Raw genomic sequence first — 27,970 nt, forward strand, 5'->3', positions numbered from 1 at the left:
ATAAACTCTCCAGCCTTAGCCAATAATGGCCGGGGCTATTTCCTGAAGTCGACTTTTCGTCTTATTTGTACAGGAGGATGGACTCAAACGGTGGTGATTTTTCTTACATTTGTCGGGTGATTGACTGGGGTGCCTGTAAAACATTCAATTTGTCGTGGCTTTTACATTATTGTCCCTCACAGTCTCCCCTTGGTCCGATAACGACAGTGTAGGATTGTCATCCGCCCTGTCTAGCGGCAGTCCATCATTTCCATTTTTTAATGTATTAGTATTGTATGTGAATTTTAATTTGTTCCAATTATACCTCCAGTCTAGTGTCATGGTCTACTAAGAGCTATCGTCTGATATTTTACACATTTTGGAGTGAAGTGCTCACCAAGGTGTAGTCTGGTACAACTAAGGGGTCCGTAGTCAGTAGTAGCTGCCAGCTTAGTACAAGAAACAGTTTCGAAAATTGAATTTCCAATAGCCTCACAGTGTCAAATTCGATAAAGTTTTCTGCAAGGCTCAAAATTGGATTTCCCCAGGCTATCGATCCCAAACGTTCTCAAATTCGATAGACTACTTTTCCTGCCACGCTTGTCGCCGAAAAGCTGGCTAGCTAGCTTTTGCCAGTCTGACAATACTCTCGCTGACAATCTTGCCGAAAACCACACACTCCAAGAGCGACGAGCCCCCGAGCCGGTTTCCCCCGTGCACCCCTCCGCTTACCTCGCCTGCAGCGTACAAGTTGGGCACGGCACTGCCGTTCTCGCGGAGCACTCGTCCCTGGGTGTCGATGGCCACACCCCCCATGGAGAAGTGCACTACGGGAGTCACCAACCCGTAATAGTACTCGCCCGAGAAATCACTGCTGCCAAACTGGGTGCGTCCTAGGGGGTCTGTAGCTGTCGCTACGCACTTGGCGTAGTTCTCGATAGTGGCAGTAAATGTTGCCTCGTCTGCGCACGCGAGTCCCTGTTGTGTGAGTAATCGCACCAAGTCCGCTACCGTGCCGCGGTGCACTAGGCCCTTCAGCATGTAGAAGTCCATGTGGGCCTGTGCCTGCAAGTAGTCGCTAGCGCTAGCGAGAATGACCGCGGTGCGGGAGCGACAGTGGGCAAGGAGCGCCTCCGTCACGGCGTCACGCGTATCCAACTCGTTGACAAACCGAAGTCCTGTTTCTGGCGACACGAGAATGGCACCCACGCCACGGACAACCTCGCCACAGAGGAACTTCCACGAGTTGTTGGTGTCTGCCACATCGACAAACCCAGTGGGGTGGACCTGGACCTGGTCCATTTGAACCAACTTTGCGCCAGCGTCGCGGACAGCCAATTTGTGGCCGTCTCCTGTGGTTTGGCAGCCATTCGTCAGCGGGAAATCCACCAAGTCAGGGCGGTGCTCCCCCAAAAGCTGGGCGTCCGCACCGTAGCCGCCAGTGGCCAACACCACGCTGTGCACGTCCACTAGCTCCACGCGCTCGTGCGAGCGTTCCACCGCCACTCCCGTGACCGCCCCGTCGTGCACCACAAGCAGAGCTACCCGGCTCTGCTTCATCACCTGGAGCTGGCTAGACGGATAGCTCTGTAACTGCTTGCACAACGCCAGCACGATAGCCACTCCTGGTGGCATTCTGCCAGCGCCGCGATGGGTGCGGGCGTACGAGTGGCCTCCCAAGAGTGCCACTCGCGAGAGGTCGATGTTCTGGCTGGCGAGCCAGTTGTGGGCCCACTGCGAGCGGCTGGCCAACTCCCACACCAAGTCGTGGTTGCAGAGACCCTTGCCAGCTCGCAAGGTGTCTTCGTAGAAGGCACCCACGGTATCGCCGTTGTGCTGGTGCCGTGTGGGCACCCCGTTGATCCCCGACGACGCCTTGATGGAGTTGCCGCCTAGGGTGTCTGTTTTCTCCACTAGCACCACTCGGACCCCTTTTTTGAGCAATTGTAAGGTGGTGGTGAGGCCTGCCAACCCCGAGCCCACCACCACGGTGGTGCTGGAGTATCTAGCGGCGGACAGCATGCAATAGTATGATAAGAACACGGTAGCTAGTAGTGTGATCCATATCCAGTGCGGGAGGAGGAGCATAGGGAGGTCGCGGTAGATATTGCGGGGGGAGGGGGAGATAAGGCCCGGATAAGGGCGTGACGGCTAGTGAGGGGCAGCCAGGCTAGTGGCGCCACCGAGAGCTAGTGGCACCACCCAGGGGTCAAACACGAAGGGCTAGGGGCCCCACGCTAGGGGCACTGTACTAGCGGCTCGCGGCATGGTCTCACCCCATGGGAGTCTTTGCTGAGTCGCACCACCGCAATTAGTGACACCACCTAGCGCTCACGCCATTGACTAGTGGCACCACTACCCATAAACTAGCGCAAATCTGCAGCCAACCTGATGATCACACTAGCTCCAGGTTTTGCCACCCTTGAGCAACTTCTCCTTGGTCATTGTCGTAGCCAACCAGATCTCGTAAGCCACGCCGATCCCGCCTGCCTGGTCGTGATTGGTGTCTCTAAGCCGTGGTCGCAAATACTCCATTTTAGGCTGCAACATCACAGTGCAGGTGAGCATAATAGAGATTTTAGTGCTGTGAAATAATTGAGTATATATACTGATAAGTAACTAGAATTGATTTATGGGCCGAGATATTTCAAGTATTTCTGTAACAGATTAAGTAAGGTAGATATAGTCTTAATACCCTTGATAATATAATTAGTTCCAGCCTGGGAAATGAACCGCTCAATACTCCTGGCCGAGAGAAATAGCTGGTTTGTTGCGATTGGGTGGCTATTCTTCTGGGAATAGCTGCCACTGGAGGCCACCACAACTTTGAAAAATCACAGTGCTACTACTAGTGTTATGTCCAACTGATTACAATCCTTGTTCGGTATACTTGATGTAATTTTGTAATGAAACGTAGACTACGCCATTTCAAGCATTTTGAAACGGTATCCATTCTAATGTAATTAACACTAGCTAAACTACTGCCCATTGCTAGAAGGTGCTGAATAATCAACTTTTTACCTGCGTTGTGCCATTTCCTAAAATACCCCGAAAGTTAGAGATGGAAGCAAAAACCTAAGCTCCTCCGATTTGAACAGTTCCCAAAATGATTTTGATATCACCATTTGTGCTTGTTCGATGGGGTCGTTGTAAATTTACAGGAAATCCCAGGCAAATGCCCAAAATCCATTTATCTATTCCCAAATCGCTAGTTCATGCCTATTCCTGTAGTAGTCAGCAATGCCGTAAAACTAGCCATCTGTCCAGTTGGCTAGGGTTCGAAGACCTACGACTCGATGTACATTGTAAGCAAACAAAATTAGCAGCTAGAAGAAACCAAGGTGGAAAATATGCAAAAATATAGAACGAATGTTACTTAAATTGAGCTAGAAGAGACCAGGGGAAAATATGGATATTCCATAAATTCTGGATTCGGAAATGGACATTACTTGGAGATTCACAATCTTCCGAAATTTATTCAATTGTTCCTTGTAACTTTATACGAAAGTTAATTTTTAAATTCGAGAATAAGCGATTTCTTTCTTCGGATATGTGATGAGATATTCTGCGTATTTCACTACTTTTCACTACTGTCGCAACATTCAGCAGAGACAATTGGGGGTACTCCAACATCTGGCCGGAGTTCGGATGCTTCAGTAGTAACCTTCGGATATTCGGAGATCCTCCATCCTACCAATTGTGCCAAATACACTCTTAGCTAGAACCCTCTCATCATTCTTCGCCGACTCACCAGAATCTACTAGAAGATCTGATCTGATCACGTGCTACTAGGCACGTGACCCCCTCTACATCTGCTGCTCCCACCAATTATTCAGCACTCCACCATGCTCCACTTGAACAATACCATCCACCCAGACACCCGCAACAAGCGCTTCAAGTTCGAGTCCTTCCTCCGCAAGGAGTACAACTTCGGCTTGGACCCCGACAGACCCGTCTGCCAGTACTTCAACCCGCAAAAACCACTCAACTCGTGCCCCAATGGCAACAGATGTCCCAACAAACATGTGGCTGCCATGTACAACAACAAGATCGTGTGCAAGCACTGGCTCCGTGGGCTCTGCAAGAAGAACGACCATTGCGAGTTTCTTCACGAGTACAACCTTCGGAAAATGCCCGAGTGTTTGTTCTACTCCAAGAATGGCTTCTGTACCCAGACACCTGAATGCTTGTACCTCCACGTGGATCCTCAGCTGAAGATCCCTGAGTGCCAAAACTACAGCAAGGGCTTCTGTCCCGATGGACCTCAGTGCTTGAGAAGACACATCCGTAGAATCATGTGTCCTTTGTACTTGAGTGGGTTCTGTCCCAAGGGTCCAGAGTGCGAGTACACCCACCCCAAATTCGAGGCTATCATCAACAGAATGAGAATCAGGCCCGACAGAACTGCTGCAGAGAGAGACGAGGACGCGTTGGCCATCAAACTCTTGGCTGAGAAGAAGGACAGTCTTGCGCAGTCGTCAAAGAAGCACGGAAGAGACGGCAGACATAGGTGATCAAATGAGGTTATTCCAGGTCGTGGTGGATATTTACCAGACTACTCAATATTTCCACAGTACGTGACACTCCAGCCATTGCGGGTTTAGCAATTGTTGGCTCTTGTGAGAACTTCACCGTTCTCATCGATTCAATGACACACACTGTCAGAAACAGCATTCCGAGACTTCCCTGTAATCGGTTAATGGAAGGCGTTGGAATCGAAGATCCTTCGTTGCTTCACATGTTTCGTTGGAGTGACAGAATCCATCGATATTTTACAAAACCCATAGCTGGAAGCACAGCCATCGTTCATACTGACTGTTCAGTCAATCCATAGTATATTTATTATATAGACGAAGATACGACAATGTACATTACTTAATTATATGCAAGTGTGGTGGTAGATACCTAGATCTAGTGTAGAACTGCTGAATGCTTCTGAAATGAAGATTTCATTCTGAGTATCCGAGTACTTCATCATTGCTTCGAGATACGCCTGTAGATTCTAGTCTGGGATTTAATGCGATACTTCTCCGAATTCCATTTCTAATTCTGCGAAAAGTACATGTAGCTTCCAATTCGATGTATAACACCTTCTGGCATCTCCATGAATCACTTCTACCCTAAGTCAGTTCATCTTCCCTGTAGCAAAATCCCTGCTCTAATTGAACCTAGTTCATTTTTTCATACTCTGTAACTTCTGATCTGTGATCTTTCCTGTGGAGTCAACACCCAATTAATACCTAAGAACTCGTCCTCATCTTCGGCATTTACATCGTCTTCCTCTTCTCCATCTTCGCCTTTTCTATGTCCGGCCTGGTTGGCATGCTTGGTGCTTTCCTCGTACTCCTCGTCATCCATATCGACCAACAACACTAATTGGGTAACCCTGACGAATTTCTCCCTGAGTTGATAGTTATCTTCACAGACTTCATTGATGAAGAAGGAGATATCCTTCTCTAACCTTACTGAACCCAACTCGTTAATTCGAGATTTTTTAAGCACAGAGTGTAACTTTTTCTCCAATAGGTTAACCAAGTTAATCACCAACAATCTAAGTAACTTATTGAAGACGGATTCGTCCAATGTATGCTTGTAGGGCTTGATTAATGACTGCCAATTGTTGCCGAATCTGATTAACCTATCGTCATTGCCGCCTTCGTTGGAGTGGACTATATATGTTTCCTGAACATCTGGAATCATCTCGTTGATCATGGCGATGATTCTATTTTTTAACGATTGATTGTAAAGATTAATCAAACTGTCGTTGATGATCTTGTTCGTGTTGCTGATAAACGGATTCAAAAAGTCATTTGTCAACCACAATTCAACCTTATTGGCATCTCCGTTGTACGGGAAGGAAGAAGAAATGTAGTTGGGAGATTTAAGGATATTGTTGATAATCTTGGTAAAATAGGTTTGACCAACAGAAACAGTGTTCAAATGAATGATAAAACTGAGCAACTTGGGGTTATTTGCTCCAGTCCGAAGTCCTCCTATGGACGATGAGATGGTTGAAGTGGATGTTCCCACAACGTTTCCCAAGGCACTTGAAGCCCCTTTGAAGAAACTCATGCCTCCATTCACTTCAGGAGTGCCACTCCTTGGAGTGGGAGTTGCGGTATTATTATTGCTTTCTGGTGAGACGAACGATAATGTTTGGTTGTATCTGGGTTGGTTCTGGTTTAAGTTTCTAATGAAATACCCATTGATTAAGTCATTCTGTAGGATCCGGCGTGTTTCCTGAACATACGTCTTGACTGTAGAAAGAATGGAAGTTTGGATGGAATTCCTGATAGTGGTGTTAAGAATTAAGGTAATATCCTCTATAACCGACGAGCAAGGTGAATGGTCGTCTGGAGAAATGTACAATGGATTGGAATTGGACTGGTTGATCTGCAAATATGCGTCAAGAGAAGGTAATTCTTCAATCATGATAGACTTTTCCAAAGATCTCCGGAAGTAGAAGATGTATAACGTCTCGAAAGCAGGCAAGAGCTTTTGGTTGATCTTTTTGGTAAAGTTGGAATCCACAATGAGCTGTGGTAATTTAAGTTCATCGTCCGAAGGTTTCAGCTCTTGGGAATTGGTTGTGAGGACTGAGGTAGAAGAAGAAGGAGATTTTGAGCTTATGGACTTTTGACGTTGGCGTAAGACGCCTGGTTTTTCCTTTGGTTCCTGGAGATACCTTACACTAATAAACTTGGAGTATAAGGACCAGTGGTGGAATATCACTGCAATCTCGTTGATCAAGTCTCCCACCTGAACAATGGATATAACATCCTCCTCCTGGACACGATCAGCTTGTTCGAGGGGCTGCTCGTGTCCTTGCTCTTCTGTTCTTCTGGTTAAAAATGGAAAGGTGTACAATTCAATATCTTGGAATAATTTGTCGATCCGTCTGAGATCGTAGAAGGTATCGCTGATTACCCCAATCTGGCTATCGACCTCATTTTGTATTTTTTTGATCACATAGGCCATGGCTTCAGGAAAGCTACTCAGGTAGTATCTTTTGATCAAAGTTTCGTGCTGGGAAAGCATGTTGGAAATGCTTTCGAACAACAGAATGGCAATATTGGAAAACACGCCTGGTTTGAGGTCGCTTGCACTGATTGCTGATGTTGAGCCAACGAGAGTCTTCAGGGTATTTGAGATGATATCACAAATGAATCTGGAATAGCAGTTCAAGCCTGTTTCTTCTTGGTTAATCAAGGGAAACAACTGGAAGTATTTGGTGAGTTCCTCGACGTTTCTGGCAGTGGAAGCCTCGTTGAATCTTTGCACAAACACCCTAGTTAAGTCCCGGGACCACTTGTCCAAAATGGCCTCAGGAAGATCGGGAATCTCTGTGGATGGAATCACCAGCGACGCAAATTTGCCATTGATCAACTCCTTGGAGAGTTTGGAATTCACGTTGTGGATACATTGGGCTGTGACCTCCAAGTTTCCATGTTCCAAGGCGTAGTGGGCCTTGTTGATGTTCGTTTTCAACTCCTGGATGTTCTGGACAAACTCGAGCGTCTTTTCCACGCTTTCGATTTCCTGATCCAACGATTTGATCTTCAACGTCAACGAATGGCCAAGGGTATTGGCTGTCTCGAAGATCCGGTTCAACTCGTTGGAATTGGAGATGGTGGACACCAACTTGGTGGCACGCTTGAACTCAAGACTGGAGATTTCCTGTTCGTGTTTCTTCAGCTTCAATGCCTTGTACTGTCTCATGTCATGGTCTATTTTGGCGGTTTCCCGATCTATTTCTTCGATCAACAACTGGAGTTCTTTGGGGGTGGTGCACGCCACGAACTTTTCCTGGATCAGCCCAAGCGTGTCTCGTGCCTGGACGTCGCCAGAGGAGACGGCTCCATTGGACCGGTAGGAAATCTCAGGCATTTGGTGGTGGGAGTTCTCGTACACGCTGGAAATCAGTTTGGAGGGTGTGTCACGTGACTGAAAATGGTTCTCTATGGCAACATTGAAGGCTCGGGGCCCCCAAGGCTGGAGGGTTGGGGGACTGGGAAGTGGCTTGAATGTGAGCTCTCGGGTAAATTGGCTTGAATGGGAACTCCTGGAATAAATTTATCTTGTAAACTTGTATGCATTGTTCAAATTCACTATTTCCTGTGATGGAATCTGGCGCTCAGGAACCGTTATCCGGCTCAATGCACCTCTCTGTGGTGTGTTACTACCGTAGAGAAGTGTTAATCCTACAACTCTTTCAATATTAGTGAGTTAAGCGTTACTTTTTGATGAACTTCATACTGCAGATACTGAATTAATATTATGGACGGTTCAGGTATACCGAATAGTATCACATACAATCCACTTTTGGTACATTCAGCAACTACAAAATATACCTGAACAAGCTATGTAACCCACTAGGAGATTTTATCCCTTTTCGTATATTATTAGATGAGTGAACAATTCTTCAAGTTGCCAAATCTATCATATTCTGAATTTTTGGAATTTAAGGAATAACCAGTGGTCCTGTATGAATCTGGCCAAGTCACCAATCCTATTGGAAGAAACTCTTTGCCAGTTGTACTATTTGCGGTTTTCCCAAATTCTATCAGTAATTTAATGATTAAGTTGCGAAAAATCAAAAAAAACAGATCCCATCCAGAAGGGAGCTGTTTGGCTAAACAATACCGGTAATTAGCCATTCAAGCATTTGTCAATGGCCTAGCAATACCAGACCCTACAACGCTAGAACGCTGCTCACCAGTGAGCGTGAACCATAACTGCTCTAACTCGAGTATGGTGCTCCGATTTAATACTCCGGATATTCCCAGGGCTCAAACACCCTTACAAAATTTCTCGCATTTCACATGTTATTATCTACTTAAGCCAAAGCTCCAAGAGGGTCATAGAATGGCAAAACGGTGAATTGTTTGGCCTTGTACACCTCGTAGGTCTTCTTCTCGACGTACTTCTTCTTGGTGACGATTTGGAAAACGAATTCTGTGAACCAGTCATCAGACATAACAAAGTAACCATGGTCACCGACATCACCCCAGGAATTCTCGATCTTCCATCTCACAGGTTCGTTTGTCAACGGATCAATGTGCACACCAGTGATAACCATGGCATGGTTGGGCACCGAGGAGCCTGTTCTAATTCTGTCGGCCTTGTCGGCCTTGGCGTGGGTGTTGAATGCCAAACTCAAGTCGAATGCTCCTTGATCCAAAGTGCCCTTGACTCTGTCAGAAAACTTCAGAACATCAGAGCCAAAGAACACTGGCTCGTTGTCCTTAAGTTGTCTGATCACCACCTTCTTGACCTCGGAGATCTCGGTGTTGACGTACTCAATAGTCTTTCCGCCATAGACGTTGTTCAAACGATCAACGGTGTACAACTTGTCGTAGGCATTTCTAGGGTCGTTGATGACCGAGAAGTACTCAGTGGCATTGAAATCCACGTGGTTCTTGTAGAAGTCGAGGGGGGTGGACTCGTAGAACTTGTACTTGTCGTCCTTGTCCTTGAATTCCCACACGAACTTGTCGTTAGGCTTGGGAGGGGTGCCCAAACTCAAGGAAATAATGTTGTATGCCTCCTTGTTAAAGGCAGCCTTGACTTCGGAGATCACGGCCTTTGGCACGCCCTTGGCCACCAACTTTCTCAACACCAAAGCGTACTCACGCAACTTCAGGGTCAAGAAGCTGTTCAAATATCCCGAGGACACCGCCTGGGCGTTATCGGGGAACACTTCGTTGGGAACGACACCATACTTCTCCACCAAGTTAATGATGAAGTCCCACTGGCCACCATCACCCACAGGGTCGTTGATCAAGAACGACACCAAACGGGAGTCCAATGGCTCGTCTGCGGTGTCGATGATCTGCTCCAAGAAGAAGTTAGTCTTCTCCAACTTGTCGTAGAAAAAGAGGTAAGCCTGCGACACCTGGAAGCCATCGTCCTTCAAGTTGTACTTCTTGATGACGTGGGTACGCAACACGTTGGAGGTGGCAAAGATCCAGCATCTTCCCGACGACGCCTGGCTGTTCAAGTGCAACGGATTGCCGATGGTGGCCACCGTGGTGTTGAAGTAGTGCTGGGTTCTGGCCTTGGTGGCAGCGTCGCTCTTCTTGACGATGTCTGCGATGGCGTTGTTGCCCAACGCCTGCTGGGTCAACAAGTTCTTGGGGTCCGACAAGAGGTCCTGTTCCCACGAGCTCAATGCGTCGATGGTGATGGGGTTGGTGGCTAGCGCTGGTGCTGGCTCGCTGGTGGTGTTCAAGTTCAATTCGCGCAAGTATTTGGCTGCCTCTGAGACGCCAGCGCTGTGGCTAGCGCCATGCTTCTCGTCGTAGACGGAGTCTACTGACTCGGTGTCCCTGGCAGGAGGTGCTTGGAGGTGTTGGGGTCTGGAGGTAGAGGATCCCATCGTGGAATAGGGAGGCAATTGGAGGTAATTGAAGTAATTGCGATCCTGGGGGCGCACTGCTACTTATATAGTGCAGCCAGTCGCACCGTTATCTGCCCCCTAAGGGTGACGCCAGGCGCACGGCTCGAGCCACAGGGGAACTACCCTGGGAGTTATGGGGGGTTGGAGGGGGGACTGTGGCGGTGGAATAGTGTAGGTAGGTGGTGTAAGGTGGTGTAAGGAGGCTAGGGAGGTTAGGTGTGGTCAGGAATATGGTGATTCGCCATGGCGGGCGGTATCTGGCCAATGGTGAGTAAACGTCGTGGTGGAATCGCGGGGGTCCCGGTGCGGGAGCGGGTGCGCGGCCCGCGAGCTAGGGAGCCAGCGAGGCAAAGGTAGGGCAATGGTGGTAGGTCTAGGAGGACCAGGGACCCCAGTGGTGGCAGAAGTGGTGGCACTGAGGGTGGCGATGAGTCTATGCCACCCACTCGCAATTGGCCAGGCTCCACTATTCATCCGAGAGAGATCACATTGCCTAATTAGTCCCGCAGCCCCACTGCTGAGCCCTGCCACCAAGTGGATGCGAAAGCCCAATTAGTCAGTAAGGAAGATTGAGGACCCATCCAGCAGTCTGATTGAAGACCTTTCCAGCAGTCCAGGGCCACGCCAGCGGTTCCAAAGGATAACCAGCGAGCCCAAGTCACACTAGCGAGGTTTTCACAGGCTCACCATGCCATTTTGTCGATTCGCTTGGAATGCTTATGTGTATTCACTGGTAATTATTTCTTATCGATCGGTATAACTGAGAACCGGGACAGTCCACAAATACTGCTATTGATTGCTTACTACTATGTGAGTAGGATGCCTGTAAGATTCTGCCACCAGTCATTCATAAGGCTACTACAGTGATCCATTCCTAATAAACAAAAGTACTATCAGATGATAGATATTAATAGCACACTGCTTGATAATTATCCATTGCCTCTTTGAATCATCACTTAATTCTCCTCGTAGACTACCAGATCAGTGATAATTATCCATTGCCTCTTTGAATCATCACTTAATTCCTCTCACAGTCTCTCTCATTATTACTCCATCCCCCTCAGACTCTTTCTCTTGCACCCGCTCATTATCTATTCTACACCCCCATCCAAGACCCGTAACTACTCGTCCCTCCTCTTATTGCTACACCAACCTCCTTTTTCCTTTGATGTGTAATTATCCTAATAATATATCTAAGAGTGGCCGATTTATGACACTTTGGAGAATAATCCTACCCATAACTTTCTTCAATATCTCTTACTATGCATTATTTAGTTATTCCTCCTTTATATACTTCTTTCATCATCCTACGCATTTACTTCCTCAATATATCTTACTATGCATTATCTGCTTCCTCCCTAATATCTCTTACTATGCATTATCTACTTCTCCTTAATATCTCTTACTATGCACTAACTACTCTTCCTCGTCCTCCTATTATGCATTACCTACTTCTTGATCTCTTTCTGGATGGCCTCTCTCTCATTCTTGAATTTGGTAGAACGCTCTCTGATTCTGGGTTTCTTCACCTTGCCTCCTGTCTTCAATCCCTTGATGCCTGCTATACGCGATCCCTTGGTGGCTCTCTGTCCTTCCACAATCACTTTGCCTACCGTGGAACGGTCTGCACGCCCCAAAATCGTCTGGGCTCTGCCCATCTTGGTCTTCTGCTGCTCGCTCAACTTGGACTTCTTGGCAGCATGGGCCTTCTTGGTGTTGTCAATGTGGTTTGGCGAAAGAATCGATGGCTTGGTGTGTGCCTTGGCACGGGAAATACGCAACTTACGTCCCTTTTCTGCCATGGGCTTTTCGTTCAAGAGCAATGCCTTGTTGACAGATAACGTGTCTTTGAACTGCACCAACGCAAAGCCCTTGCCTAGGTTGGTCTTAGCGTCTCTGATCACTCTAACCGACTCGACGTCGTTGTCAAGCTTGTTGTTGAAGTACTTCCACAACGTCTCTTCCTTTTCCTCAAAGTCCAAGTTTCCTACGAAAATGGTTCTTCTGTTGTCTTTGGGGGCAGGATGGGCCACATGGTCCACACGGAGATGGAAGTCCTCGAAGGTTGTGGCATTCAACTTGAGGCACTTCAAGGAAGCGTCTTTTTCCGTGAAGACCACGTAGGCATTGACGGTGTCTCTGGACTTGTGCAAGGTCTTTTTGGCAAACGCCACCTTTCTGGGAAGTGCCTCGTCGAACGAGATGGATCTGTAGCGGATCGACTCGACCTTGCCAAATTCGGCAAATAATTTCTTGAACTTCTTGGCCATCTGTCTGGAGGTGATCACTTCGGAGGTGACATTGCCCACGAAAACCGTCTTTTCTGCCTTCTGCAACTCAGATTCCTTGAGGTCGATGGTCTTGGCGGCCGTAGCCTTCTTGGCTGCTGCCTCTTCGTTGTGGGAGCTTTCGTTTTCGTCGTCTTTGGCGTCTTTGGTGTCGTCCTGGAGCAATTTGTTGTAGTATCTTGCTTCCAAGTCATCGTCCTTGTCAGAGGACTTCTTGGTTGGCTTGGGGACTGGCTCCTCGTCGTCGCTTTCGTCGCTTTCTGCGCTTTCTTCGCTTTCTGCGCTCTCTTCGCTTTCTGCGCTTTCTGCGGCTGGTTCCTGCGCAATCTTTCTTCTCTTGGAGTCTCTCTCAGGCACCTCGATCTCGGTTCTGTTGGACCTCAAGTGGTCTCTAGTGATGGGACCAGCTCCTGTTCCGGCGAACAAGCTGTCGACGGAGGAATCGACCTTGGCGTTGCTGTTGGAGCCGAATAAATTCTGGAAGCTCGACATGGGAGTAGTATTATAATGGGGTGGAATGGGCAAGAAATTGGCTCGTGGACTATTAGGGCAATAGACTAGATTTGGAGTGAACTAGACTAGTAATGGACTGTAATGGAGTGAAATAAACTGCTATTGCACTTGGATGGTTAATGAATTAGACTGGTGTAAGGACTATTCTATCTGTGGTGTCGATTGGATTTCGCAACAAATTGAGAGTCCTGGTAGCCTGGTGCTGTTTGCAGTTAAGATTCGTGGCTTGCTTCGTGTTGCAGCTTGTACGGACCCCTTCAGATTCTTCCTATCACTCTCGATGAGATGAGATGTCCCAGAGCGAAAAATTAGCCCTCCTGCACATACACAGGCACGTGATTTCGACTCTGGCGCGAGCCGCATCACACCCACCTACAATGCGGACCCTACCATCCACTCCATTATACTCACACCTCCTTCCTCCACCACTAAACGGCCCTCCCTCCACCCCCCGAGCCGTCCTTACCAGCCAGCACCACTACGCCCCCACAATTCCTCGGCTGAGACCTCCACACCCACGGCTACTGTTAGCGCCCACAAGAACTGTTGTCTGATTGGCGTTGTTGACTGCTAGTCCCAGAGAAACCCCAGCACAAACGAACCGCAGAACGAAGGAGAACGCGTGGCTCTGCCAATAAATCACGTCATCTGACAGACTGCATCACGTTAATCTGACAGAACTATTGTGTGATCGACCTGGCAGAACAGATAAGTTAGGCAGTCTACTTCAGAGAGGAAGAACGAATCTGTCTAGTATTGCAGAGACTGCGAAATAGAGTGCAATTCACTGAATCAACTAGTGATTCGATTGAAGTACACTTCCAATCGCAACTATTCAGTCTTCCATCCACTGAAGAATTCACCACTGAAGTACACCCAATCTCAGTCTTCCAACCACCGAAGTCTTCCAACCAGTGCCAACATCACTGCTCACGACTCCACAACATACTTAAGTCCGCTCAGCACTTCCCAAATCAACCACTGTGCTCCAACAGAAATCACTCAAGTACTCCCTAAATCACAACCCGTCTTCTCCCCATTTTCCACCATGGTCAGTGAACACAAACCTGATCCCACGCCGAACTCCCCAATACACTCCTTGAAAGAGACCCCCACGACCGAACTCCACAACGGAACCGACGCGGACGCAGAAGAAGCAGACGGTCCCAGAACCAAAGAATCGCCGTTGACAGACATCGCTACCTCTCCTCCTCCGTTCGATTTCTTGAGAGACAGGTCTAGCAGGATGGGTAGCTCTACTGGAGATCTTGCCACGGACAACCAAAAGTCGTCCAAGGACAGCTATGAAAGTTCGGAGTTGAGTGATCTTGCGGACGACGACTCTGAAGCAGAAACCGACAAAATGGACTTCTTGGACGAAAATGATGACGAGCAAAGCTCCCAGCCAGTGTCTGACTTGTTGGCATTGTCCAAGTTGACTGAATTGGCACGCATGAAAGATGTGGATTCTGATTTCGAGGACGATACCGAGAGAGTCGGTGGAATTCTCAGCGACAAAGAAGATAAGGAACGCCAAAGTCCGCTGGACCCCGAATCTAACCACCAGACCCCACCAAAAACCGAACCCGAGACTGAATCAACTATAGAATCCTCCAAGAGAGGCATTGAAGACTCCATAGAACCGGAACCAAAGAAGCATAAGAAGAATGAGAGTGTGACTCCCGAGCCAGCTACCCTCGATACCAACAAAAATTCAGCTGAAGACACTGAGACCAAAAACGAGGACTTAGATGACAGTACGAACGAAGTCGAAAAATCCGATTCCAACCATGATGATGAACCTAAAGACGTCAAGCCCGATCTTACCAATGGAAACAAAATTGCTCATTCCGATGCAGAGGCAGCTGCCGATGCCGAAGAAGAAGATCATGAAGGTGAAGACCAAGAAAGAGAAGATGAGGAAGAAGTAGAAGATGATGACAATGACGACGAACCAACTGCGAAAGCTCCGGCAAAGAAAAGGGGTTTTTCTGAGACTAACGACGAAGGTGAGATTGAAGAAGAAGAAGAAGGGGATGACGAGGAAAACAACGAAGAAGCTCAGGAAGATTCTGATGTTGATGACCAACATTTAAATGAACAACGCAAGTTGGCTATAGAGGAATTGATAGCCATTGAAGGCTTATTTGCAGAATTGCGGGATAAACTTTATCAGGATAAGCTTAGTCTACTCGAAAGAGAGCTCCAATTATGTTTGGAAGGGTCACATCCGGAGTTATCAAAGATATATTACAAGGTTAATGGTTTCTATCAAGAAAGTTTGAAGCTAGCAAATTTCAATTTAGCATACAATCTTAAGTGTATCGACAAAGAAACAATTGCTACCAGAACCTCTATCCACCAAGACTTCCTCAAAAACTTGATGGACACGAAAAATGACATGATAACCGAAACAACCTCTCTCTGGTATAAGGTGAATCGCGAGCGTAATCAGCTAGACCAGCTCGTGCCCGACTACAATTTTGCTGCAGTACCACTGATACCGAACGTCACAGTTGCAGGGCCACCTGAAGAAGCACATAACGGAACTATCAACGGGTATGAACATGTCAGTGAGTATCAACCATTAACAAAAAAGACGATCAAACACAACACTTTGGTGGAACTTGTTCAGCAGCACAACAACAGAAATCACCAACTAGGAGTGCTCAATGGGTTGGTTCAGTTCCATGGATTTCCGTCTGCTATCAACACATCTTTGGTGGCCACTCCCGAAATTTCAAGTGCCGAGTTATTGTTGAAGAGGGCTACTGATGAAGAAATTCTCGAGGACTTGAAGGATATGGGTATCCCCATATAGAATCTGTTGCCTTGAATTGTTGCCAGATATTCAGCCATGATAGGTCTGGCAAATCGTTTGGTGAAACCCTGAGCAACTGCCATGGCAGATCTGGAATCTATGATTTATTACCATTGGTTGGTTGAGCTGCGATGTATGATTAATAGCAGATATATGGGGGCTTGAACCGATTCATACTCAACAAATTGAATCTGATGTCGAGAAATACCAGCCTTCACTATTTCAACATTAGATATGTTCTTGGTGCAATGCCATCAATTATAGATGATAGCGACCATCTCTCTTCTTCTATGTATTTTTAATGTATTCATTTGTATTGGACATGTATTTTATGAACATAAGTATGTTCCAGGAGGACGGGGATCGATCAAGAATATTAAAAATGAGCCAGGCAAATCAGAGAGAAGCATACTTCCAAAAAACCCTTAACTCAATACTTTGAACCGCCATCTTAAGGCAGTCTCGACCACGAGGCTGCATAGAAAATGAATTGAGGTGGCGGTGTTAATTGATGTGCTTAAGATTGGTATGAACGACCTTTTGTGTTCATAAATAAATTGGGTATTTCGGTGGTATGGAATTGGTATGTTCAGGAATACCTGATAATTCGATAAGCGATGTTATTAGGAAGATATGGTAATACCATGAAAAAAATAAGGAGATCAATACTATCCACACGTATATACAATCAAAGACTGGGGATTTTATGGTTGCAAGGACGGAAAACCATGATTACGATCACGATATGCTGGTTGCAATTATAGAACACCAAGATCATGATAATTCCATGAACTGAATAATTAAAATAAAGAGTCGGAGTACTCTTCATATTTACGGAAAACCAAGAAGATTATGATAAAACGACAATTACGGCTGCAACAGAAAACCAAGATTATGATTCCACTAATTGCTAGATTCATCGCCCAAAAATAGAGTAAAAGAAGAAAGCAGAAACAGAGGTTATCCTACAGCAACAAGGCAAATAGAACTTGTATACGGTAATGCCACCATGTCATCGTGTGGCTCAAACCAGTCCTAACCAAACATCCGTACCTCAAACATCCTCTTGTGCTCAAAAGAGTATAGAAAGTAAGGGAGATTATTAAAAAGAAAATTTCCTACTCCAATGTATAAATCCTGATTACAAATACGTTCACATTCACTATCAGAGAAACATCCCCGACCCAAAGATAAACCCATTCTAGCGTTATATATAAAAGAATCACCCTCCATTCCTACCATCCATACTATTGTCCCCACATCAGCACCCGAAAAACTCAGCCCTACGCACTACTAATTTTACCACGTATCAAACATCAACAACACTTCCAGATTACTACACGATATGGTGGAGGTTTCATTAACAGTCGGCAAGCTCGACGCCTCGTTGGCATTGTTGTTGACAAAAGATCACCATCTCATTGAGTTTCCCACCATTCTTTTGCCCAATGGCGTCAAAGCTGGATCTATAGTCAAGATCAAGTGTGACCAGGACTTGGAAACAGAGGTGGAAGAGGCCAAACAGTTCCAGAAGATCCAGGACGAGATCTTGACCACCTTCGGAACCAATCTTCCCCAGTCGCCTGTGTTGAAGATCAAGAACATAACCCAGACCTCGTGTATCTTGGAGTGGGACAAGTTGGAGTTGGGAACCTCCAGCTTGAAGAACTTGATTTTGTTCAAGGACGGCAAGAAGTTGGGATCCATACCCCAGCCATTGACCAACCGCACCACCAAGTTGTCTGGATTACCTATCGACAAGTCGTTCAACTTCCAGCTCAGATTGGACACCACTGCAGGGATCTACCTGTCCAACACCGTGGAGGTCACCACCCACAAGATGACAGACTTGTCAGGAATCACCGTCTGCGTGGGCGACTTCTCGCCCAACGACCCTTTCACCCTTGCTGACATTGAAAACACCTTGAAGAAAATGGGTGCCAACTACCCTCCTCAAGACAAGATCAAGGTCGACACCACCCACTTCATCTGTACCAGAGAAAACAAGCAGAACCCCGAATACTTGAAGGCCAGCGATATGAACATTCCCATCATCAGACCCGAGTGGTTGAAGGCCTGTGAAAGAGAACGTAGAATTGTGGGGGTCAGAGACTTCTACATCAAGGATTGCGTGTTGCCCGATATCTTTGCCAAGAACTACTGGGGCAACAAGCAAGAGCAAGCTGCCGTGGCTGCACCAGCAGAGCCTAGCGAACAGCCAGTGAAAGCTCCAGAAGAATCTAGCGAACAGCCAGTGACAACTCCTGAAGAAGGGGCTCATATTTCTGTCGAGGACTTGAAGCAAAAGGAAGAACTTCCCCCTCTACCACAGGAAGAGGCCAAGGCCACTAAGGAAGAAGAAGTGGGAGAAAAGGTGGAAGAGACCAAGCTCACCAAGGAAGACGCTGGTACAGCGGGAGAGCTCGAAGAGACCAAGCTCACTAAGCAGGAAGATGTAGAAGAAAATTCCCAGAACCTCGAAGAGATCGATCTCGCTACTAAGGAAGAAGTTGCAGAAAGTGCCCAGAACCTCGAAGAGGTCGATCTCACCACCACCAAGGAAGATGCCAATCTCCCAGAAGTTGATGAAACAGTTGTGAATACCGAAGAGATTAAGATCGAAGAGCCTCCAGTTGAGGAACCTATTGTGGAAGAAGACCCACAAGACCTTGCAAATGACACTGCCAAGAGCAATCCAAAGAGTACTTCTGTTGAGCAGGCTGCTTCAGAGGTCGAGTCAGCTCAGACAGAGCCAATTGAAACAATTCCAGTCAAGGAAGAACCAGTGAAGGAAGAACCAGCCAAGGAAGAACCAGCCAAGGAAAACTTAGAACAAGCTTTAGAACACTCTGATAAAGAAACCACAGAAGAAGCACAATCTGCCATTGAGGAAAACGTTACAGCATTGCCCGTTGATTCTAACACGGAGCCAGTGGAGCCAGAGGAAAATACCAACGAAGATGGGCTGGACGATGAAAAGGAACAAGTAGGTAAAGAGAATAGCAGTGCTCCTAATACCCCTAAGAAGAAGAACAAGAAGAAGAAGAACAAGGGAAAAAAGTAGCATTAGATAAATATATGGAGACTCGTCCTAGCATCGAGAGTTCTAAATGAGTAGAAGCTAAGAAAATTGTAGATGAGTCCTAGAAGAATTGGATTTAGCTTAAGAAACTTGTCTGGATCGTTACTCAACGATTGTAGATGGAGACGTTGCTTAATTCTTATTTTCTCGTAGCTTTAATACTAACGGAATCGTAGCTTTAATCTTAGTGACATGTCGCTATAATTCCAACGGAATCATTATAGAGTCGTGGCGAACACCTCACTGCTCTTGGAAACACTCTTTCGGCTACTGGAGTCATCCATTGATCTCAAATATATCGTGTATTAATCGTGACAGTCCTTTCTAAGTGCTGTCATAACTGTAAAAAGCTAGACCTTTGTGAATTGAACGTTCATTGCGTTGCATTGAAAACGTCATATGCGACCTTAACAGCATGCGGAATTGAATATCTATCCAGTTGCTTATTCTCCAAAAAGTCTTCTAACCTTCTTCAAAATCGAGTCCTTTTCAGGGTCGTAAGGATGGTCTTTCGATGGGATTTCCAAGATGGCAGGAAACGCCTTGGTGTAATTGTCAACCTTGTATCTTATCAAATCAGCCAAGTGTTGGTTGATCAACAAAATCGCAATATCGTCTCTTTCCGAAGTGAACTTCTCAAAAGCCTCTTCGATCTGTTCGACCGTGGTCTTTCCAGGAACAACCGTCAAGAAGTTGGTTTCCTTTCCAGGCTCGTTGGAGACCTGGCCAACGCCAGCCAACAATAAGCCGGTGATGGAATCCTCGTCAGCAATGGCGGCTAACAACGACCGTTTGGCCATCGCGTCGTTTGCAGAACTCATGATGATTGGTGGTGGAGACGATTGGGCGGGCGTTGATAAAAAATGGCTGGTGGAGGGGTCACGTGCATAGATCACGAGATATGATCACTGTATTCACGTGAATAGTTCCAACAAGCACACGTGATACTACCTCACAAACTTTTGCTGCCAACACTCCACGGTCTTCCAGTCAGCATGCTTGCATTCAGATCTATACCCAGCACCTTGAAGGTCACGAGGACCAGCAGCTGCAGTCTTTTCCACACCTCCGCCAAGGTGTCTGCAGGACACTCCAAATGGGCAAACATCAGACACGACAAGGCCAAAAATGACGCCAAACGGTCCAAAGAAGCGTCTATGCTTGCCAGCAAGATCGAAAGCAGTGTCAAGGTGGGAGGAGCAGAAGCAAACGCCCAGCTAGACGCATTGGTGGAAAAAGCAAAGAAGTTGAACGTCACCAAGAAGATCATTGAAAGTGCCATCAAGAGAGGCACTGGAGAAGTCAAGCACGACGGTCCAGTGGTGGCAGAAGTCCAGTACGAGTTTGTGGGTCCAGGAGGTGTTGCCTTTATTGTGAATGCCTCCACTGACAACAAGGCCAGAACCGTGTCGTTGGTCAAATCGACCCTCAAAGAGTTCAACGCCTCGTTGAGTCCGTGTCTCTATCTCTTCCAGAAAAAGGGAGAAATCATTTTCGAGGCCAAGAACGAAGACGAGACCTTGGACGACGTTTTTGAGGTTGCCATCGAGATCGGAGCCGAAGATGTGGAGGAGTTTGTGGATGTTGATAACGAGTACGATGCAGGCAAACTCTACAAGATCACCACGGAACCATCGGAGTTATTCAACGTGAGTAACGCATTGGCGAAGACCCACAAGCTTAAGGACTCAAAGACGACATACATCACTGAGCCAGACAACGAGGTGCCATTTCCCGAGGATTACCAGAAGGGATTCAAGAAATGTATTGAAGGCTTGGAGTCCATTGCTGAGGTGACGGAATACTGGACCAATATCCAAGAGTAGCACATGTAAATAGCAACACGAATAGAATGAAAGCCAGAGTGGAACTGGAATATTCAACGAATAAGTAAGACAAATGGTAAGCGGACAATACGAACAGAGTAACAGCTACTCTCAGAATAACAGCACTGAAATTATATAAGATGCTTCTGAGTATGGACTTTAGTACCAGCCGGCTAGAGAATCGGTTCAGGAATTCTCATGTTGAGTCTTCTCAGGAGGAACACCGATGAGGCCTGGAGACAGACACCTTGGAGAGATTTTGACCCCATCTGAGACAATTTTAAGCCATTTGTCCATTAAACCCATTTGAAGACCATTCATCACTAGGAGAAACTCCTTGGGCTCCCCTTTAAGACATTTGAAGACTCATATTTAGACTCATTAGAGTCCGTCTGACTCCATTCACTCTACGACCCGAAGACTGGGCTCCCCACTCTACACTTCGACACTTCGTGTCCTCCCTAACATTACTACATCACTTGGAGACATTATGTATTGAGACCATTCTAGTCTTCCTATAATGGACGTCTGACCCTTGTCAGATATGCAAACCTATACTCATCGAGCCCATCAGGGTGAGTTCACTTGTCATGCCAGTGGCCAATTACTTTTCACTCTTTTCAGACTCGTTCAACACGTTGTCCAACACGGACAAGTCGGGGTTCTTCCACAATCTCAACTGTTGGTCGTGAGCAAAGTGACGGTAGGTGAAGAAACAACCGGAAGCAACAGCAACACCTATGGCAGCGAACAATGGGTACATTTCAACAGGGACAGGGACCTTCTTTGGGCCCTTCTTGGCGGCGTTGGCTAACATTTGGGTGGCTCTCATCTTGACTATTGACCTTGATTCTGGATTGATGGTTGAAATCGTACCATGTCTTGGGTGAGAGTTTCGGGTGGCGCACGCCCTGCGCATCTGTGGTGAATTTGGTTGGTTGACAGTGATGGGGTCACGTGTGTGACTCTGGGGGTGATCTGGATAGATTAGTGAGGGAGCTTAGACAGTGTCAGTAATCCTGGGGAGTGTACTACGGTGATCGCTTTGTAAATTCTATCATTTTTCGGTCAATCTGTGGAGTATATTCAAAGGATATGAATTTGTAAATTGTATTATTCTCCATTAAATTCTGTCTTTTCCAGTAAACTCTATCATTTCTCAGTTGCGATAATTTACTTGTAGTGGGTCTATCATGCTAGCAATTATTTTCAGCTGTATTGGAATGTAAATACAAAAAAGGCCAATTAGCAAAAATATTTATAATGCTCGATAAGGTCTAAATTAATGACTTGTCACCATCCTTTATTGCATACCTATGTCTAGGATTTTGCGCTTTTGTCAACTCTCATTTATTAATTAGAATCCCAATGACATGAAAGAAGATAAGATTCTTAAACTATAAATATTCAAACTTTTGAATTAAGTCATTGTAGGAATATTCATTGCAGACTGCTCCCTATTTTCCATTAGTATCAGCTATATACCTCGCTAGCAGTCCATGATGTCCCACAATACGCATTATGGATGTTTCCTAAGACAATTGGTCGCACAATAACTAAATTCATACACCCAATATGCTTGAAATCTTCTTTGAGATATAGATCTCTTCACGTTAATTTGTCTCCAACTATTTCAACCACAAACCCATTTCTCCTGTAGCTGCAAAAAGATACGGAGCAGCTGCGATAACAATAAAACACACATTCCAGTAATCAAATTAGCGTAGCCTCCCTAATACAAAATTACTCCATGCGTCGTTCTTTGCAACTTGCCTATAACCAACTTTTGATTAATTTATGGATGGCTCTTGAATCCACGCCTACTCTTATTCTGGATTGCACTCTATGTGTATGCGGCAGTTGAACTAAATAGTCTATAAGTTCTGGAAAATCCAGCTAGGTCAGTCCGTATGGAACATCTAGTCCGAAGCATCCTGGGATACTGAACCGACACTGTCTAATAAATAATCTACCATTTTCTAATGGCATCCTTGAGGGTGTCGTAACACACCCACGAGATGGCCATGGAAGGAACGATCTTGTAGAGGTTGGCACTCAAGCCCTTGTAGGCACCCAAGAACCCTTCTTCTCGGAAAATGGACGTGAGCGCATGGGTCACCGATCTGTACTGAAATCCAAGCTCTCCGCCTGCCATATTGGCCACCTGGTACCGTTTCCGCAAGAGGTCCAACGGGTAGATCAAGATGCCACCCACACAACTGGAGAAAGCACCCGCAGATAGCTTCCAGAGTGGGTTGGAATAGTCGCTGGTGGAGCTGTTCATGCGATCACGAATGACTTCGTACAACGCGAAGTTAATGGCCACGTAGGGAGCCACTCCGAGCGTGGTGGGCACCATTCCACGGTACAACGCCGTGAAGCCACCCTCGGTTCGGTACACCTCCTTGAGGGTCTCCACCACGCCTGGAGGACGCACTGTCTTGCCTTTATTCAATTTCGACAACGAGGCTGTTTTGATGGTAATACGTGCTCTCACGAGGTCCAACGGGTACGTCGTCACCACTGACGCGATTCCTCCTACCAGGCCTGCTAGTAATCGCTCCCAGAACAAGAGATCCTGGCCTGGTTTGCGTGCAAGTATCACAGCCTTGACCTTCTCGAACACCGCGTACTGAACTGCGCTGTAGGGGAAGATCCGCAAGCAGTTCAAGGTGTTTCCTCGAAAGAGGCCTCTCCAGCCTTCGTCTGCGTACATTTTGGCGATGGTGGGAAACATGCCTCGGTATGCTTGATTGGAGCCAGGACCCTGGAGCTGCAACAAGATCTTGGCTCGTTCGAACGGGGACACAACTGTTCTGGATAGGGCACCAGAGATGCCACCAGCCACCAACGAGGCGTTGGAGTCCTTCTTGATAAACTTCTTGAGCCTTGTCTGTAGATCTGACATGGATGGAGAAGTCTAGGGGAAATCGGTTGTGAAGGATGTACTGCCTTATCAGGGATAATGTCACTCAGATGTCGATGGGGTTATCTTATCAGGGAATCACTTCGAAGTGTCGAATATTGACTATCAGGGTGCCACGACTTGACTGGGATCACGTATGGAGGTAGTTTCAGACCGCTTCTACTGTGGACCACTACTGATCGAGGATCTCGTATAGTCTGACGTACTGTATGACTGGGCTTCTATGAAGGCTCTTGTATGAGTGCTCTGTATAACGTACTCTCTGACAGTGCCTCTGGCTGTGTCTCTGGCTATGTCTCCTGCCTTTGTCTCCTTCCTTTGTCTCTAAATCTCTTTCGGTCTAATTCTCTCTCTCTTCGACTATCACTCTGGATACTGAATGCTCCAGCACGTCTCGTCTCACCGTATGCTATTCCTCTTGAAGTCTCGCTCGAGGACTCACTGGTAATATAGATCGGATTTGACTTCCCCAGATCGGAATTCTAGATTTTTTCACGAGCACTCTCCGGGTCTGGACTGGCAACGGGATAGTCCCCGGAAAATACAGGGAGGGAGACGGGGGATACACCTGGGCATGGGGGTGTAGCCGTTGGTCCAGCAGTTGGAGGCCAGCAAAATTGGCGTGCTCTAGTTTTAGGCAAATGTTAATGTGGTACCAGAACCTCTGACTCGGAGCTGTTCATTCTGGCAAATGGTGGACTAAATCATACTGATAAATACGCTACGAGATTAAGATAATATGATGAATCCACAGGGAAAGTCTCCCGAAGTGGACCAGTAGTGATTCTGGCCTGAAACCGCTACCATTACCACTATCTGATTTCCAGATCGGTTTATTAGGTGAGGTTTGATTTGGCGATCAATGGCCCATAAGGCCCGGGATTTTGTTGTACATCGTAGGAATTGGAGTCCAGCGTTTTGCGGTTTATTTCATCCAAATCAGTGAACGATCTTGATCCATCAAGAGTATTGCATGCCAGCAGATCATCTACAGAATAACAAGAAGTTACCGACATGAAACATAAACGTAACTCGATGTAACGTCTTTTAATTGCCCAATTCCACTATTGACATATTTTGATTTTACATAGTCTGTAGAATTTGAAATCAAAATATGACACACGCCTCATAATACACTTTCTTCATCTACATTTATTTTCATGAGCATACCTTATCGTACATATACTCGTCCATCATATTTCTCATAATCTATAACCATTAGTAGCCTGAAAGAACCTTTTCAATAGCTGCAACCAAGATATCAGCGTGCTTCTGTTCGAAAACCATAGTTGGTCTCAATCTGACAGACTTTTCAGCACATCCACCAATGTTGACACCAACAGTCTTCATGTCCTTCAAGAACTTGTCTCTGGCAGCAGAGTTATCGAAACACCAAGCAATGAAGGTGGCTCTGTCCTTACCTCTCAAGTTTTGCAAGTATTGTGGGTACTTGGCTTGCAAGTCTTCCAACTTCTTGAACAAGTAACCACCGACCTTTTGGGCCTTGGCTGGCAAGTCGTGCTTGACGACTTCAGAAGCAATGGCACCGGCCAAGATCATTCTGGCTGGGTCACCGCACCAGGTGTTGAATTGACGGTATGCAACGTTTGGAATGATTTCTGGGTCGTGGAAGTAGTAACCGGCAGTTTGGAACTTCTTGGAGAAGGTGACAAGGTCAGCTGGTGGAGAGATTTCGAAGTGTTCGTGGCCCCAGAACAAACCGGTGGCACCGATACCAGTTTGGACTTCATCCATGATCAACAAGGCACCGTGCTTCAAGGTGATGTCTCTCAAGCCTTGGAAGAATTCATTGGAAGCGTGGTTGTCACCACCTTCGGATTGGATTGGTTCAACCAAAACACCGGCAATTGGACAGGAGTGGGTCTTGAAGAGGTTTTCGACGATTTCCAAACATCTTTGGTCTTCCTTCTTGTTTTCCTCTTCGTGCTTGTCCAATGGATATTTGTAGGATGGGAACTCAGCCTTTGGCCAGTTGAAAGATGGCATGTCCAACTTGTGGACTGGCTTGGAGCAGGTGGTGGAACCAGAAGCGAACAATCTACCGTGGAAAGCTCTTTCGAACGATAAGATGGCCAATTCTGGGGATCCTGGAGCCTGGCCCTTCATGACGGAGGTGTTTTCTTCGTCGCTGAAAGGAACCTTGTGGCCACCTCTCTTTTGGGCTTGGTACCAGAAGAAGGTAGCCTTGAAGGCCAATTCGTTGGCGTCGGCACCAGACAAGGCAGGGAACACCTTGTCTTGGCCCTTTGGAGCAACGGCCAACAAGCCGTTCAAGATCTCCTCGAGGTCCTTACCAGGGTAGTTACCCAAGGCTGGTCTGTCGACAATGGCTCTGATCATCTTGTCGGACTTGGCAGCCTCGATCAAGGCAGGGTTGTTGTAGCCCAATGGGATGGAAGCGATCTGGGCGTAGACGTCCAAGAACGAGTTTCCGTCGGCGTCCACGATGTAGTTACCCACCGACTTTTCGTAGTCGGCAATGAAGTAGACTGGTCTGGAGTCGAACACCTGGCCCAAGGACTTGATGCCCTCCTGGGACTTAGGGCCTGGGAATTCGGAGGTGACCACGGTAGGAGCCACAGGCTCGTTGGGGAAGTATTGTTCACTGGTGCTCATTGTGGTGTTGTTGTGAGCTGGAGGCACTTGAGGGTAGAAACAGGGCGGGTGATCCGGTGGGTTTATATAGTATGGCTAGTTTGGCTGTTAGTCCCAATTGGGCAAGCCGCTGCTGGCAGTAGCGACAGCCACCGCGGGGCGGTTGTGGGCGCTAGCGCGTGCACCAAGCGAGTAGCGGCTATAGCCGCAAAGGCCAGGGAAAGACGGGGTCCTGATCCCGTCTGGGGTCACTTGTTAGCGGCTAGGGGTGCTGATGATGTGACAGGCGGGGCCGTTAGTGAGATATGACATGGATGGCGTAAATGCACAGATAGGTGGGATTTGCAGTAACTGGAAGTGAGTGGTGGAAGTGAGTGGTAGAACTACAGTTTACTGGTGTATTGCAATTCAGTACCGGGAAACTGCTGGGAGGTTAGTAGCCAGTAGACTGGAGGATGGCTTGACGTTATGCTGGATGACTATAACGTCGACTCACTACTTTAGGGATGGCTCAACCGGCGAAGACCGGATCACTGCAACCTCAGTGAGACTGGATGGTTAGCAACTTTTCACTCTCCGAGACTCCCTCCGTTAGGCAGTTACAGACATTACAGATGTTATAGGCGTAGTATGACTATGGCCCAACTGGCTGCTCCACCACGGGGTTTGTCGTGAGGAAATTACCCCGTGGCTCCGCCAACGTTGTGGTGCCATGGCGGGTCGCTGATCGCATTCGTTATCTCCGCTGGGGTATTTTTCGCAATCTCGCTGTGTTTTGCCGGACTTGGTTGGGATCGGGAGGGGTAGAAGAGGTGGTAGTGACTCCAGATATGCCAAGGGGTGTGGTTGTGGACGAGTAAGGATGGGTGACTACGGCCTCGTCGAGTGATCGCTCGATATTGTGGTTTCACAAGTAAGTCGTTTGATGACTCTACAAGTATTTGTTGAAGGAAGGTGATTTTTCGGAGTGATGTGTTCGAATTCTGTTTCTCCAGTTGTATGGTCGATTTCGAAGTTTGGCCAATTCTGGATGTCTCAGCATATTAGGCTCATCCGGGTAGTTGCTTAAAAGGACCGTTAGTCCTTATGTTGGTGCCTCGATTGTTTATGGTTGTTTCGATTTCTATCCCAATTTTATTACCTACTTTAATTAAATCTAATTGAAATAATATCAAAGGTAATTTATTCGGGTAATTTTCAAACGACTCATTCGATTTGGTTATATCCGGATGGTCCTCAGCTTCTTCTACCTCCTTTGAGTGATGCTCAAAGCAGGTAGTCCCAGTTGCTGAAAACATTTATTTCCTGTCCTAGAGTCGTACCCATGATTTGAACGGTTCGTCTTGACATGTACTACATTATTAATTCACTCTACTGGCGAATACATTTAAACAGTTCACCATCTAGGAGAAATGGAGTCTTGGCTGACTACCTGCTGCAGGGAGTAAGTATGATGGGATCCTATAAAATCCATTAATGCTATATTAACCTAGTAACTTGTTCAACAGAGCCGGTTCCTA

The 27,970-nt window shown here is 46.8% G+C and overlaps 12 protein-coding genes across 12 annotated transcripts; 4 read left to right on the top strand and 8 right to left on the bottom strand.

Annotated features, from left to right (window-relative positions):
* Positions 1 to 597: 597 nt before the first annotated feature.
* OSM1 (Osm1p) lies at positions 598 to 2,001 on the bottom strand (the record flags this gene model as incomplete). The annotated part of the gene is made up of 1 exon (XM_020207058.1): positions 598 to 2,001. One exon carries the CDS (start codon positions 1,999 to 2,001, stop codon positions 598 to 600), a length of 1,404 nt encoding a protein of 467 aa, XP_020061767.1.
* Positions 2,002 to 3,467: 1,466 nt separating this feature from the next.
* Positions 3,468 to 4,877, top strand: YTH1 (cleavage polyadenylation factor RNA-binding subunit). The gene has a single exon (XM_020208184.1). It carries the CDS (start codon positions 3,825 to 3,827, stop codon positions 4,491 to 4,493), a length of 669 nt encoding a protein of 222 aa, XP_020061768.1. The 5' UTR covers positions 3,468 to 3,824; the 3' UTR covers positions 4,494 to 4,877.
* A 110-nt stretch (positions 4,878 to 4,987) lies between these two features.
* On the bottom strand, positions 4,988 to 7,866 carry COG4 (Golgi transport complex subunit; the record flags this gene model as incomplete). Its single annotated transcript, XM_020206163.1, has 1 exon — positions 4,988 to 7,866. One exon carries the CDS (start codon positions 7,864 to 7,866, stop codon positions 5,161 to 5,163), a length of 2,706 nt encoding a protein of 901 aa, XP_020061769.1. The 3' UTR covers positions 4,988 to 5,160.
* Positions 7,867 to 8,726: 860 nt separating this feature from the next.
* LAP3 (bleomycin hydrolase) lies at positions 8,727 to 10,479 on the bottom strand. The gene has a single exon (XM_020206321.1). The coding sequence runs from the start codon at positions 10,355 to 10,357 to the stop codon at positions 8,816 to 8,818; it is 1,542 nt and encodes a 513-aa protein (XP_020061770.1). The 5' UTR covers positions 10,358 to 10,479; the 3' UTR covers positions 8,727 to 8,815.
* An 860-nt stretch (positions 10,480 to 11,339) lies between these two features.
* On the bottom strand, positions 11,340 to 13,313 carry CANTADRAFT_148610 (uncharacterized protein). The gene has a single exon (XM_020206320.1). It carries the CDS (start codon positions 13,156 to 13,158, stop codon positions 11,827 to 11,829), a length of 1,332 nt encoding a protein of 443 aa, XP_020061771.1. The 5' UTR covers positions 13,159 to 13,313; the 3' UTR covers positions 11,340 to 11,826.
* A 914-nt stretch (positions 13,314 to 14,227) lies between these two features.
* CANTADRAFT_8545 (Rpd3L histone deacetylase complex subunit) lies at positions 14,228 to 16,000 on the top strand (the record flags this gene model as incomplete). Its single annotated transcript, XM_020211310.1, has 1 exon — positions 14,228 to 16,000. The coding sequence occupies one exon, from the start codon at positions 14,228 to 14,230 to the stop codon at positions 15,998 to 16,000; it is 1,773 nt and encodes a 590-aa protein (XP_020061772.1).
* Positions 16,001 to 16,912: 912 nt separating this feature from the next.
* Positions 16,913 to 19,141, top strand: CHS5 (Chs5p). The gene has a single exon (XM_020208185.1). The coding sequence runs from the start codon at positions 17,346 to 17,348 to the stop codon at positions 19,062 to 19,064; it is 1,719 nt and encodes a 572-aa protein (XP_020061773.1). The 5' UTR covers positions 16,913 to 17,345; the 3' UTR covers positions 19,065 to 19,141.
* Positions 19,142 to 19,490: 349 nt separating this feature from the next.
* Positions 19,491 to 19,882, bottom strand: VMA7 (H(+)-transporting V1 sector ATPase subunit F; the record flags this gene model as incomplete). Its single annotated transcript, XM_020211087.1, has 1 exon — positions 19,491 to 19,882. One exon carries the CDS (start codon positions 19,880 to 19,882, stop codon positions 19,526 to 19,528), a length of 357 nt encoding a protein of 118 aa, XP_020061774.1. The 3' UTR covers positions 19,491 to 19,525.
* A 195-nt stretch (positions 19,883 to 20,077) lies between these two features.
* Positions 20,078 to 20,908, top strand: CANTADRAFT_57897 (uncharacterized protein; the record flags this gene model as incomplete). Its single annotated transcript, XM_020210743.1, has 1 exon — positions 20,078 to 20,908. The coding sequence occupies one exon, from the start codon at positions 20,078 to 20,080 to the stop codon at positions 20,906 to 20,908; it is 831 nt and encodes a 276-aa protein (XP_020061775.1).
* Positions 20,909 to 21,512: 604 nt separating this feature from the next.
* On the bottom strand, positions 21,513 to 21,740 carry CANTADRAFT_57864 (uncharacterized protein; the record flags this gene model as incomplete). Its single annotated transcript, XM_020210738.1, has 1 exon — positions 21,513 to 21,740. The coding sequence occupies one exon, from the start codon at positions 21,738 to 21,740 to the stop codon at positions 21,513 to 21,515; it is 228 nt and encodes a 75-aa protein (XP_020061776.1).
* Positions 21,741 to 22,877: 1,137 nt separating this feature from the next.
* Positions 22,878 to 23,816, bottom strand: CANTADRAFT_24232 (uncharacterized protein; the record flags this gene model as incomplete). The annotated part of the gene is made up of 1 exon (XM_020207059.1): positions 22,878 to 23,816. The coding sequence occupies one exon, from the start codon at positions 23,814 to 23,816 to the stop codon at positions 22,878 to 22,880; it is 939 nt and encodes a 312-aa protein (XP_020061777.1).
* A 1,236-nt stretch (positions 23,817 to 25,052) lies between these two features.
* UGA1 (4-aminobutyrate transaminase) lies at positions 25,053 to 26,471 on the bottom strand (the record flags this gene model as incomplete). Its single annotated transcript, XM_020207060.1, has 1 exon — positions 25,053 to 26,471. The coding sequence occupies one exon, from the start codon at positions 26,469 to 26,471 to the stop codon at positions 25,053 to 25,055; it is 1,419 nt and encodes a 472-aa protein (XP_020061778.1).
* Positions 26,472 to 27,970: the final 1,499 nt, after the last annotated feature.

This window comes from Suhomyces tanzawaensis, assembly GCF_001661415.1.
Source record: "Suhomyces tanzawaensis NRRL Y-17324 unplaced genomic scaffold CANTAscaffold_10, whole genome shotgun sequence".
Lineage (NCBI taxonomy): Eukaryota > Fungi > Ascomycota > Pichiomycetes > Serinales > Debaryomycetaceae > Suhomyces > Suhomyces tanzawaensis.